The sequence below is a fragment of the Pagrus pagrus genome (assembly GCF_965226575.1).
Source record: "Pagrus pagrus genome assembly, chromosome: 6".
NCBI lineage: Eukaryota > Metazoa > Chordata > Actinopteri > Spariformes > Sparidae > Pagrus > Pagrus pagrus.
Window position 1 is genome coordinate 504197 of NC_140190.1, and position 13970 is coordinate 518166.

The window sequence follows — 13970 nt, forward strand, 5'->3', positions numbered from 1 at the left end:
TATACATGTATTTTAAAACCATCTCATTTACTTTATTCATTGATTATTATTCTGTTTCTTTGTGTTTGGAGGCTCAGGCGGTGAAAAAAAGTTGTAAACTCCCCAAAAAAGAAGAAAAACATGTTTCATCTTGTTGCACATCATAATAATTTGTGTATAAATAATTATGTTGTGTGCAAAAGATAAAAACACATCATCTCTCAGGACCTTCAGCACTCTGACAGGAGAACTTTAACTTCTATACTTAAGAACATGTTGCTGGTGATAATCATCAGATTAGTGAGTTACAGTCACCTGTTGGCTCATCCACATTTTCAGGTAAAAATATGTAATATGTATACATGTATCTGTGTATATATAATGTATATATACCATATGTGTGTGTGTGTGTGTGTGTGTGTGTGTGTGTATATACATATATATTCACATATATGTATATATATCTGTATAACATATATATATACACACATATATGTGTGTATATATATATACACGTATATGTGTGTATATATATACACGTATATGTGTGTATATAATGTATATATACCATACATGTGTGTGTGTGTGTGTGTGTGTATATACATATATATTCACATATATGTATATATATCTGTATAACATATATATATACACACATATATGTGTGTATATATATATACACGTATATGTGTGTATATATATACACGTATATGTGTGTATATACACACATATATATGTGTGCGTGTGCATAGATACATATGTATATGTTGTATATGTATATATAACATGTATACATACACACACACTATTTAATTGATGAGTGTCTGCTGCTCTGGTGTCATCAGACCTCCACCATCAGAGACTTGAGTCAGCAACATGTCAGCGTCACTCTGAGCTCTACAGATGTTAAAGGACCAGTCCTGTGTTTATATGCGTGTGTATTTTAAAATCACATATACGTTAAACTTTGAGCTTTTCAATCAAGACACAAATCAAACATCATATAAACTTCATGTTTATTATTCTCATGAAACACCCCCCTCCTCCCCAAATTAGATAAAAGCTTCTACAGTCGAGTCGTTTGTTCGTCAGCTGTGACGCTTCAAGCTGTGAGTGTAAAAAAATACAATTAAAACATAAACAGACATCATTCACACACTGTGACCCCGTTCACACCTGACTGATCCACTGATCAGGAAAATCAATAAACTGTGTTTGTTGATTCTCCAGCAGCCTCCAGGTGGTGCTGCTGAGCCCAGTGCATGCTGGGACGTCCTCCTGCTCTGTCAGGTGTAAACGAGGCCTCTGAACTGAAAGAAGTGGCGTCCAGCTTCACTTTGTGTCCCTGCTCATCATTCTCTAATCAATCAGTTCTGAGATTGATTGATTGATTGATTGGTTTGAATCAATCACTTCCTGCAGAGAGAGAATCCATCATGTCGGGCTGCAGAGCGACGGACATAAAATACCAGCTCTCGTCCAATCAGAGGTCAGCTCTGTCAGGATGGTTTCTTATTGGTCAACAGGGTGAATTTCTTCCTCTGTGAGTGATTTCATTGGTTTGACTGAACGAGTTGATCTGAGCAACATTTGAGCTATGGTAACCATGACGACAGAACTGTGCCTCACTTTGTACTGATTTAAAGAGTAAAGAGTCAGTGAATGCAACACTCCAACACCAAACAACCAACACGAGAGAGCAATAATCAATAATTAGACAATTAATCAATCAGTCAATTGGCAAATAATCTATCAGCAACTGTGTTCGTCAAAAATAAATATGTGCTGATGTTCTTGTCAGACGCGACCGGAACCAGAGTCGTCACTTTGGGCCTTTAAAGATCCATAAGAAGAATTTAGACTTTTCTGACGAATTGAGAAGTGAAAACGATTCTCAGACCTGTGATGTCCCTGAACGCACCAGCGGGACTGATGGACTCTGCCTCTGCAGCAGATTTGAGTTGATTCAGACGAAACGAGGTGACTGACAGGAAATCAATCAGAGAACTGATGAAGGAATATTGAACAGAAACAAAGCGACAGGTTAAAGATAAATCAGCCTCCTGATCAGAGTGAAGCTGGAAGAAGAAAACACGCTGAAGCAACAGAGTCTTTGAATCAGTCAGTAAACGTCTCATCATTCGTCCTACACAGCGTGACACGTCAGCGTCTCCATGGCAATCAGGAAGTTTGTACAGCAGTCATCGAGTCCGTCCAGGCTCCGCCCCCGTCCTGGAGCACAGTGCTCGCCGTCGCTCGACAGGTCGACGCCTCCCGAACTCCTGACCAGCACACACACACACACACACACACACACACACACACACACATGCTGTGACATCTGTTGCAGCTGGAAACTGATTTAACTTTGATCTTTTGATGATTATTGATTATTACACTTCTCTCTGAGTGAGTCTGATCAATAACATTTCTGTCCTCACAGTGTGAATATCTTTAAACAAGTGAAGGAATCTGAAACTTGTTTGAATCCACATCATTGTTTCGTTTTTCTTGATTCTCATCCAAAGATCAGTAACTTTGACCGGAACCTGATTAATAATATAAACATGGTTCAGATTGTTTCTTGAGGTTTGAACTCAGTTCAGTCACAGTTGATGGGATGTGGCTGTTTGCAGTGTGGTGATGTGTTTGGGTGCAGCAGGAGTTCTGTGTGTTCTCTGGTGAGTGACAGTGGTGATGATGATGATGATGATGATGATGATGATGATGATGATGATCATCAGTGTGTCAGTGCTCACAGGTTATCAGATGCAGAGCGCTGCAGATGAGCAGCGTCAGCGCCGCAAGACCAGGGAGAGAGGAGGCGCCGCCAGCGGGGGGGGTGATGGGGGCGGCGTCCTGCTGCTGCGACTGCTGACGAGCTTCAGACTCCGCCTCCTTACACTTCTGACTGTAACACACACACACACACACACACACACACACACAGCTTTACTCTTCTTGGCTGAAGGTACTGACACTACTGTAAACAGGCTAGTTAGCAGTTAGCTGGTAGCAGGACTTACTGTGCTGGCCTCCATGTTAGCTTTGGCTAGAAAAAGCAGTAAGTGGACCTTGAGTGGTTCTGTTCTGTCTCATTCTCAGTGACAGATGTTGATGTTGTTCATTTTCATTTAAGTTGAACTCACTAATCATCTTTTTATCAGCAGGTGGAGTCCAGCCAGGTGTCACCTGTGTAGTCATGTGACAACACCACCTCCACCTCCACCGGGACATTATTTGTCTTTGATTGTTGCTGGTACCATCAGCTGGCAGACTTATTTACACCAGACTCACCAAACTCCATTGAGGAAACAGCTAATTTAACACATCTTGGTGTGACAGGTGAATAAATGAACATGTGTTGTTCAGCGTTACGTTGGAACCTTCACTTCACAGTCAGTGCTGAAGGTTTCAACATGTAAACCTGACAGTAATCTGTGAGTGTGAATACAGATGTGGACTCACAGCTGTTTGTTCAGGTACTGCTGTCTGGACTCGCAGGCTTTGGTCTGACTCTGAGCAGCCAACATCTGGCTCTCTGCAGCGTCCTTCAGGCTGAAGCAGGACGTCGTCTCGTGGAGCGTCTGAGTCACGTTCTGTTGCAGCGCCTCGATGAGATCTGACACGACACACAACACTCAGAGTTCAACACTTCATTTCACTTTTTATTCATTAATAAAATTAAGATTATTTATTGATCACAGAAATACGCAGTCTGTCTGCTCAGTATTATCTACACTGTAGTTATAGTGCAGTATGATGCACATATCTCTACATATGATATAATATATATATAATCTGTCTATCCTGTCACATTTGTATTCTAGAAGGAGCAGCTGTAACGTGACCTGATTTCCTCCTCAGGGATCAATAAAGTTTATGATTCTGATTTCAAATCAATGTCAGTCATTGATTTACTGTTTCATACATTACAGTCGTCATTACTGAGTCACGCCTCTCATGGGCCTTTATTTTGAAAATCTTTGTCTGGTGGTGAACGAAGAGAGACAAATAGTTATTGATCCTGTTTGAATCAATAAATAAGATCCCATGAGATTCACCAGAGGGGGCGTGGCTTCAGCTCTCTGTTCCACAGTACCCATGAGGCTCAGCACCCGTTACCACGGAGATGATTAAAGGATCCGTTCATGTCCTGTTCTGCTGAAAACGGCTCAGCTGATCTGATGCAGTGATGTTGTCCAACATAGCAACAGTAACTAAGGAGGGGGGGGGGGATGATGAACAGAGCGTAAGCAAACAGAACGGAGCAGAACCTGAACAGAGTTTGGGTTCAGATCTGCGTCTGGATGAACTTATAAGGAAACTGTGAGTCTTATCAGAGACACGAGGTGAGCTGCTGCCAGCTCTCATGTTGGTTTGGACTTTAGCTTGTTTGTGAGCAGATCCTGGACCAGATCCAGTCTCAGTGAGGTCACAATGTAAACAGGGTCCACCTGATCAGATTCTGGATCAGATCCAGTGTCAGTGAGGTCACAGTGTGTCGGTAGAGCTGAAGCTAAACACACAGACAGAGCTGACCACAGACACTATGAGAGGGGCTGCTCAGGCATGTGTGGGCAGACCAATCAGGGCAGACTGAGCTCTTCAGGAGGCGGGCCTTAAAGAGACAGGAGCTACAACAGAGGCTCAGAGGGTGAAGACGGTCCTGCAGCACTGACAGGATGAAGCCAAAATAAAAGTATGATCTGAAACATGTCCCCTCTGCAGGCAGAACATTCTGACACTGTGGTATTTGTACTTTTCAGTCACATTAAACAGTGACTGATGTTTATCAGCAGCTGCCCGTTAACACAATGCTTCTCTCATATCTGCTCCATTCATCACTTCCCTCCTTCTGTTCAGGGCAGGAAGTCACCTTCATTAAACCGTTTCTCCACTTCCCATCAGCCTCCTGTTCCTGCTGCCGCCGCCTAAGAGGATTATTCATGGAAAATACTTTAACAACGGCTCTGAAAAAACATCCCCACAGGACATTCATTCTCATGTTTGGCCTTAAAATGGTCAAAATCTTTAAACATGACAGAAAATTACACTCGATACAGAAACATCCTGATTTCAGTTGAAGTCAGAATGATGTCACTCTGTGTGGTCTCCAGGTGCTTCACCGTGACGTAATGACATGTTTGTTAACGTCAGCAGCAGATGTTTGTGAACACACTGTCTGTTTGAACTGATCCAACCACTGAACTAGTAACTTCACCAGACTCCCTTAACAAATGTGTCAGTTTAGTGAGTTGTTGAGCTGGAGACACTTTATAAACTGTGTGAAACTCTGTCTCTGACTGATTCTGACTTATTTGTTCCTTCTTGTAAATTCAGCAAATGTTCTACATGAACTTCTTTCTGTCTTTGAGTAGAAACATGGAGACAGACAGAGCTGATCACTGTGATCGATCAGTGAGCAGGGCATCAGAAGGTGTTCAAACTGAGCTTCATGTGAACTCAGAGAGAGACGAACAGATGAAACCTGTGAAATTAAGAACCAGGTTGTAAGAATAAAGTGTGTGACCGTGTTGAGTTGTGGTGTGAGGTTGAACTGTTAGCGTTAGCGTAGCGCTGTGAGCTGACATCATCTCAGGGAAACCCACATACCAAAGTCCTGACTGAGTGCTGCTCAACACTTTCCTACAAACACTGTTACTGTAACACAACCCGTCGGCTGTCAGGACACTCAGTACTGTTACTGCGCTGCTTCACATTCTCAATCATGTCTACTGACTTTTTTCCTCCATTGCTTCCTTCTATCCTTCCTTCCTTCCCTTCTTTCCTTCCTTGTTTCCTTCTCTCAGGATGTAAATTCTCACACTTAATCTGAATCTGATCCCTGAGAACATTTTGATCTTTAAACTTGAAATAGTTTTAAAGAGATTCTTTCTCTCGCAGAGCAGAAAAAACTCCTTTTTTTTTTTAACCGACAAATCGTGTGTTTATTTACTCTGACCCACAGGTTGTCATGGTAACGGGGGGAAAATGCAGCTAAGAATACCGGCGGTGACTCGCTGAGAAAGTATCCTTTCATGGCAGTGATGGACTTTTTCCTACCTTCCTGCAGGCTGAGCTGAGCCGTGAGGTTGGCCTCCGTCTGACGGAGCTGCTCGATGTTCTCCTGCAGAACAGTGATGTTCCCGTTCAGCGCGAGCTGCAGGACGAAACAAACACACCCAGAGAGGAAAAACAACATGTTAGTGAGAGGCTGAAGGGTTAAAGGTCACACTGAGCCCACAGTCATACTCTGCTCTTTATTCAGACACTAAGTCTTAGTTTTTTTAATATTACACCACCAGCTGTTTGTTTGTGACTCACTTTGTCTCAACAAGTCAACACATAAAGACTCATGGAGACACGTAGTGAAGGACAGAAGACAACACTCCTGTTACTGCAACACTTCCTCATCGAAGAAACAAAACTGACAACAGGCAGCTGGTCACGGCACTTTGTTTTAAATCACCTCCATTCATCATCAAGTTCATTCAAGTACACAAGTATTCTCAGCTTCATGAAGTTAAAGTACACAAGTACTCTCAGCTTCATGTAGTTAAAGTACACAAGTATTCTCAGCTCCATGAAGTTAAAGTACACAAGTATTCTCAGCTTCATGTAGTTAAAGTACACAAGTACTCTCAGCTCCATGTAGTTAAAGCTGGAGCAGAGATTAGCAGAACACACCTGATAATGAACAGAATATATGTGACTGTTTGTTGAGGAGTTGTTCGTGTGTCATGTTTCTGTTGTTGGACACGTCCCGTCCTCAACAAGTCTGATGTAAAGACATTTTTTGGTTTCTATATATATTTAATATATTTATCAGAACACCTCGTGGACCACAGATACGTCCTCAAGGACCTCTGAACATCCTCCAGGACAGTGTGCTGCATTCAAGAATCTCAGAACATCAACAGACTCATCTGTTCACTGTTTGTTCACTGCAGCCACATCAGAACATGATCCCCCTCTGATCCAGGATCAGGTCTCCTCTCATCCTGTACACACACACAACACACACATACACACACACACACACACACACACACACATAGACACACAACACAACACAACACACACACACACAACACACACACACAGTGCCAGGCTGTGCCGTGCCATGCCATGCCATGCCATGCTGTGCCGTGCCATGCTGTGCCGTGCCATGCCATGCTGTGCCGTGCCGTGCCATGCCGTGCTGTGCCGTGCCGTGCCATGCTGTGCCGTGCCATGCCATGCTGTGCCGTGCCATGCTGTGCCGTGCCGTGCCATGCCGTGCTGTGCCGTGCCATGCCATGCTGTGCCATGCCATGCTGTGCCGTGCCATGCCGTGCCGTGCCATGCCATGCCATGCTGTGCCATGCCATGCTGTGCCGTGCCATGCCATGCTGTGCCGTGCCATGCCGTGCCGTGCCATGCCATGCTGTGCCGTGCCATGCTGTCTGCTGTCAGAGCTGCTGACTGAACGCAGCTTTGAGAAACATTCCTTTCATTGAACGCAGCAGTTAAAGTTAGAGCAGCACTTGAAACAGTCCAAACACCCCGAGAGGCCTCTGATGTCACAGCTACACACAGAGTACTACAGAGCACTACAGAGTACTACAGAGCACTACAGAGCACTACAGAGTACTACAGAGCACTACAGGGTACAACACAGAACACTACAGAGCACTACAGAGCACTACAGAGTACTACAGAGTAGTACACAGAACACTACAGAGCACTACAGAGTACTACAGAGCACTACAGAGTACAACACAGAACACTACAGAGCACTACAGAGCACTACAGAGTACTACAGAGCACTACGGAACACTACAGAGTAGTACACAGAACACTACAGAGCACTACAGAGTACTACAGAGCACTACAGAGTACAACACAGAACACTACAGAGCACTACAGAGTAGTACACAGAACACTACAGAGCACTACAGAGTACTACAGAGCACTACAGAGTACAACACAGAACACTACAGAGCACTACAGAGTACTACAGAGTAGTACACAGAACACTACAGAGCACTACAGAGTACTACAGAGCACTACAGAGTAGTACACAGAACACTACAGAGCACTACAGAGTACTACAGAGCACTACAGAGTACAACACAGAACACTACAGAGCACTACAGAGTACTACAGAGCACTACAGAGTACAACACAGAACACTACAGAGCACTACACAGTACTACACAGAGTACTACAGAGCACTACGGAACACTACAGAGTACTACAGAATACTACACAGAACACTACAGAGCACTACAGAGTAGTAAACAGAACACTACAGAGCACTACAGAGTACTACAGAGTAGTACAGAGCACTACAGAGTAGTACACAGAACACTACAGAGTACTACAGAGCACTACAGAGTATTACAGAGTACTACAGAGCACTACAGAGTACTACAGAGTAGTACACAGAACACTACAGAGCACTACAGAGTACTACAGAGTACTACAGAGCACTACAGAGTAGTACACAGAACACTACAGAGTACTACAGAGCACTACAGAGTACTACAGAGTACTACAGAGCACTACAGAGTACTACAGAGTACTACAGAGCACTACAGAGTACTACAGAGCACTACAGAGTACTACACATTTAGAAGTGATCTACTGATCAGAGAGCAGCTGATCAACCTTAACTGAGATCAATACAACATCAAACAGAAGCAACAACTGGATCCAGCCTGAACATCACGGGGCGGCTGGAAATATCACATGTGCTTCACAAGGTTCACAGCTGAGAGCAGCTTCAGAGCTCTGAGACATCCAGCGTCTTCTTCAGGAAGGAACACAGCTCATTTTAAAGGTGGAATATCTACCCAGCATGCAGCGGGACAACAGAGCTGTGTCCGTCTGGACGGGTTCAGTCAGCAGGTAGAACAGTTCTGTAACAGTGAACAGCTGATCAGGATCATGAGATTTTCTAGAAGTTGAAACAGGAAGCTGAGTTTCTGCGTGATGGTCTCCTGATAACAACTGATCACTGATCAAAGATGTTCAACTGATCAACTCAAACAGTCCTGATGCTAACATGCTAACATGCTAACTGCTGCCTGCAGTCTCCAATGAAGCTAGAAGTTAACATTTATCATGTTGATCAGAGGATTATGTTGATGTATCAGTTGACAATACGATTATTGATTCAGCTGCTGATTATTTTCACTGTTAATCAATGAATCCATGCTTAGTTGGGCGGTGGTTTAGTCTTTAAAACTTATTTTTTAAAGTTTTCTCGGGTGTTGTTTGTTGTCGTCATGTTGGTGCTGGTCCAGATAAAGACACGGAACCAGGGAGTTATTGTGTGGTATCTGTGATCCTGAGCTTTAATGTGGTGCATCAGTTACGAGGGGTTTAATGTTCAGAGTGATTCAGTCTGATATCAGATCGATATCGATTGATTTAGTTAAAGGGGACTGTGAGGCCGTGGTGGAGGTATACGCTCGCAGAGAGACAATTCTGATTAATGTGGATGTATTTCTACGTCACGTTTTATGACCCAATTCAAACAGGATCAATACATTATCTGTCTCTCTTCATTCAGTACCAGACAAAGGTTTGAACAGAAGGGGGCGGGGCTTCAGCTCTCTACAGAGGCTGTGAGCTGCCAATGAGAAGCTTCCAGGACGTCAGAGTGGAGGTTTATACGTTAATGCAACTAAGACATTGATCTTAATACTTGACTTGTTGATCTAGTTGCACAAGCAGAATAAATAAATACACGATAAAAAATAAAGAATAAAAAGTTTGACTTCTGAAGCAGCTGGGACGTGTTTTCAGAGGAAGAAGCTCACTGGTGTTTGAAAGTGTTTGTTTCTGCTGGTGAACGCAGCTTTAATTTGACCTTCAGACAACCGAGTGAAGCAGCGACAGACATCAGATTTACACAATGAGACTAAAGTTGATGTTGTTTCAGAGACATCAGAGCGAACAGGAAGCTGCTGAGGTCACACTGTTGCTGCATGAGCGTGTCTGAAGGTCGTCTGCGTCCGTCTCATGGACTCTGAGCTGTTTCAGGCTCCTGAGCTCAGCGAGCAGCTTTCTGTGGAATCCTGTTTTCATAACAACGCACATCAAAACGCAGCGTTAGCACTGAATTCTGGGAATTGTAGTCCCAGTTAGCAAGAGCTTGTTTTATCTCTGTTCACAGAGATTCTTCCAATAAAAGCTTCATGTGTTCACACACATTGTGTTTGTGTTAATAAAGGATGTATTACTCACTCCTCAGAAAGAGGAAAAATCAGGGAGCGGAGAGGGAGGAGTGGAGCAGAGGTGAAGGAAGGAGAGCAGGAGGAATGAGTCAGGAGGAGGAGGAAGAGGAGGAGGAGGAGGAGGAGGAGGAGGAGGAGGAAGGCAAACACTCATTTTTTCCAACCAACAACTCTGAGAATATGAAGCTGGAAGTGTTGGAACAGTTTAAACAGTCAGACTGCTGAGAGGGAAAACTACTCAGCCTTTACTGGAGGGAAAATAAAAGTCTCCTAGAATGGAAACTAAAGAGGAGGAGCAGGAGGAGCAGGAGGAGCAGGAGGAGGAGGAGCAGCAGGAGGAGCAGGAGGAGCAGGAGCAGCAGGAGGAGCAGGAGGAGCAGGAGCAGCAGGAGCAGCAGGAGGAGAATCATCTGTGTTCCTAACAGAACTCCTTCCCCCTCATGAACGATGTGTTTAAGGTCTGAGGAGTTTAATAAGTGAGCGTCTCTGCTCAGCTTCTCCTCGTCAACATTATTTATTGATCGACTGGTTCTGGAGAACAGATGGAAGCTGTTAGTGTTTTGGTAAAGAGGGTGGAGGAGGGTGGAGCTGCTCTGGGGTGAATTCTGGCAGTTGGACTGGAAACGAGGCTATTTTCAGTTTCAGTTTGGTTCTGATGACTTTGAGTAACTTTACACGGTTAAAACATCAGAGCTCATCTCATCTTCACCTCCTGACTGGAACTGCTGATCATTAAAAACATGGTTCTACATGAAGACACGGCACCAGCTGATCCAAACTGATCCAAACATTGAGTCTGACTGAACTGAAGAAATCCAGTTCAACAAACTGGTTCAGACTGATTTCCAGTTTACATTCCAGTGGATTCCTTCATCATCACGTCAGTGTGAGCTGATCAGCAGCGATTCAGGTTCTCACATTAAACATGAGACGAAAGTTTGAGTCAAAATCATCTGATTACATCGAGCTGATGATTTTTCACACTGACATTCGACAGAATGCACCAGAGCTGCAACGATAGATCAATTGATTGATTTATTGATTGATTAGGTGTCAACTACTAAATAAATCACCAGCTAATCAGTTTGAGTCATTTTTCAGGACAGTCTCCTTCTTCTGCTGTCGACTCGATACATGTGAATATTTCTCTGACAGTAAACTGAAGATCTTTGAGGACGAAACACTGATCCACATTTTTCACACTAATGATCGATTAATCAGGAAAATGATCAACAGATTAATCCACAATGACAATAATAGTTAGTTGCAGCCTTAGTAGGCAGGCTGGAGTCTATCCCAGCATGCACTGGGTGAGTGGTGTGGTCCATGTGGACAGTCTGGAGATCAGACCATGTGATCAGATCATGTCTGTTACAAACTGTAACTAAAAACTAATGAAGCTTTTTGTTTCACAATATTTAGATTCATCTGATTATCTTCAAACATTTTAATGATTCACATACTGACATCAGAAAAATCATGTGATTAAAATTATAACACTGAACGAAGCCTCCGAACTCTAACACTCCTCCGTGTGTGTGTGTGTGTGTGTGTGTGTGTGTGTGTGTGTGTGTGTGTGCGTTTCAGAGGAAACACACACAGAAACACATGCAAAATCTAAACAGGAAGTAACACAGATGCAAACATCTTCCTTCAACTCAAACCTTGAAGACTAAAACTCAGGACTTGTGTCAAACTGAACTATTTTGTCATTTCTTTACGTCTGCCTTGTTACAGGACACACACACACACACACACACACACACACACTCTGTCAGATTTAGTTTCTTGTTTGAAGATAATAAATACTGAAGGCTGAAGGTGGGACGGGTTAAAGCAGGTGTAGTTTCACAGAGATGAACTCCATCACTCACGTTCTCCTGGCGGCACTCCTCCAGCGTGGCGTTGGTGGTGTTGAGGCGTCCCAGCAGCAGCAGGATCTCAGCTCTCTGGCGGTCCGTCTCCTCCCTCTCCATCATCACCTGCCGCTCCAGAGCCACCTTGTCCTTGTGATATAACACCTTGGACCCCTCCAGCTTCTCTGTCACCTCCCGCAGCTCGGCCCGGCACTGGGCCGAGCTCTTCAGGTCCGGAGACGTCGCCCACACCACGATCACGATGAGCGAGATAATGGACCAGAGCAGCAGCAGAGCAATCACCGCATTCTTCGCCTTCTGGGACGACTTGGAGGCGGCAGCCATGAGAGGACAGCTGATGAGGAGGATGGAGATGAAGATGAAGGTGGAGGTGATGGAGGTGAGGATGATGAAGACGTGCTGTGGAGCGAACAGCTGCTCTCAGTGAGTCTCTCAGGTTGAAGTGAGCTGGACTTTCCCTTCAGGCTGGGCGGGAGCACAGGGAGGGGCTCCTTCAGAGGGTGACAGGGGGACGGCAGACCTCGGCCACGCCCCCTGCCTCACCCGCTGCACCTCCCCACCTCCCCCCGTCAACCCCCCGCCTCCTGCTGCATCCCCACCCAAAACCTCACCCTCCTCCTCCGCTCCATGTCGGTGTTATCGTGCCCAGAGGACGCCGTGATCAACAGGAAAGTCACACACACACACACACACACACACACACACACACACACACACACTTTACAAATAAACAAAACTTTCCGTATGTACTGTGTGTGTGTGTGTTTTGTGTGTGTGTGTGTGTGTGTGTGTGTGAACACTGAGGCTTTCTGTTTCTGTTTCCCAACCTCACAGTCATGAACTGAGCTGAACTCTGGAGGACAGAGTGAGAATCTTTGGCAGCAGTTACAAGTTTCAGAGAAATGAAACCCAGAGAGACACAAAGACAGAGACAGAGAGACACAAAGACAGAGACAGAGAGACACAAAGACAGAGACAGAGAGACACAAAGACAGAGACAGAGAGACAGAGAGACACAAAGACAGAGACAGAGAGACACAAAGACAGAGACACAGAGACAGAGAGACACAAAGACAGAGACCCAGAGAGAGAAACAAAACTAAAGAGAGAGAGCTGCCTTCATTCCTCCTCAGCAGCACCGCTCACTCTTTCCTGACCTCCTGCCAGCTGCTGGCACACAGTTGGCACGAGCCCTGCCCCCATCAGTCTGTCTGTGCTGTGATTGGCTGAGAGCTGCAGTCTTTGGACTCCTGCAAACAGCCAAACAACATCACTATAAACATCTGTAACTCCTGCCAGGGCCAGGGGTTTCAGTCCAGCTCCGGGGCCCTGAATCACTCAGGGGCAACCCCTGCCTCATCCAGTCTCGTAGTCCACAAACATCTCTGGAGCTTCACAGTAAAACAGAGTTGCAGCGTTCTGCTGAACACCTGAAGCAGCTGGAGATGATTTAAACATCAGATGTCTCCATGCAGCTCGTCTGCTGTGATCACAGAGATCACGACCTGATCTGAGGAGACCCGATTTAACCCTCAGGATGCGGTCGAGCTGGTGCACACATGCTAACACTTAGCTTAGCAGCTACAGTGAAGACTTCAGCTCTAATGAGGGTGTGACGAACATCTCTAACCTGTCACATGACATCATGACCTGTACGCAGGAGCATCCTATGTTTCTGTGTGTACGATGTTCTTCAGTACGTACACACAGATACCAACTGTCTGGTGTTCATGCAGGTTCTGTAATTTTCTGGATCTTATTTCCCAGCATGCACTGCTTCCAAACAGCACCAAGCTGCTCATCATTAGCTGTTGGTATTTACATTACGTCACTGGTGGATGGTGTCGCGCTCCTGCCAGCTGTCTCTCCCTGTTCACAGCCTGAT

The 13970-nt window shown here is 44.8% G+C and overlaps 1 protein-coding gene across 1 annotated transcript; it reads right to left on the reverse strand.

Annotated features, from left to right (window-relative positions):
- Window positions 1-978: 978 nt before the first annotated feature.
- On the reverse strand, window positions 979-12561 carry LOC311258506 (uncharacterized protein). Its single transcript, XM_084354837.1, has 5 exons — window positions 12083-12561; window positions 6046-6142; window positions 3448-3601; window positions 2739-2890; window positions 979-2261 (listed from the first exon to the last, which is right to left on the reverse strand). Coding segments are annotated over exons 1-5 (732 nt in total). The 5' UTR covers window positions 12410-12561; the 3' UTR covers window positions 979-2259.
- Window positions 12562-13970: the final 1409 nt, after the last annotated feature.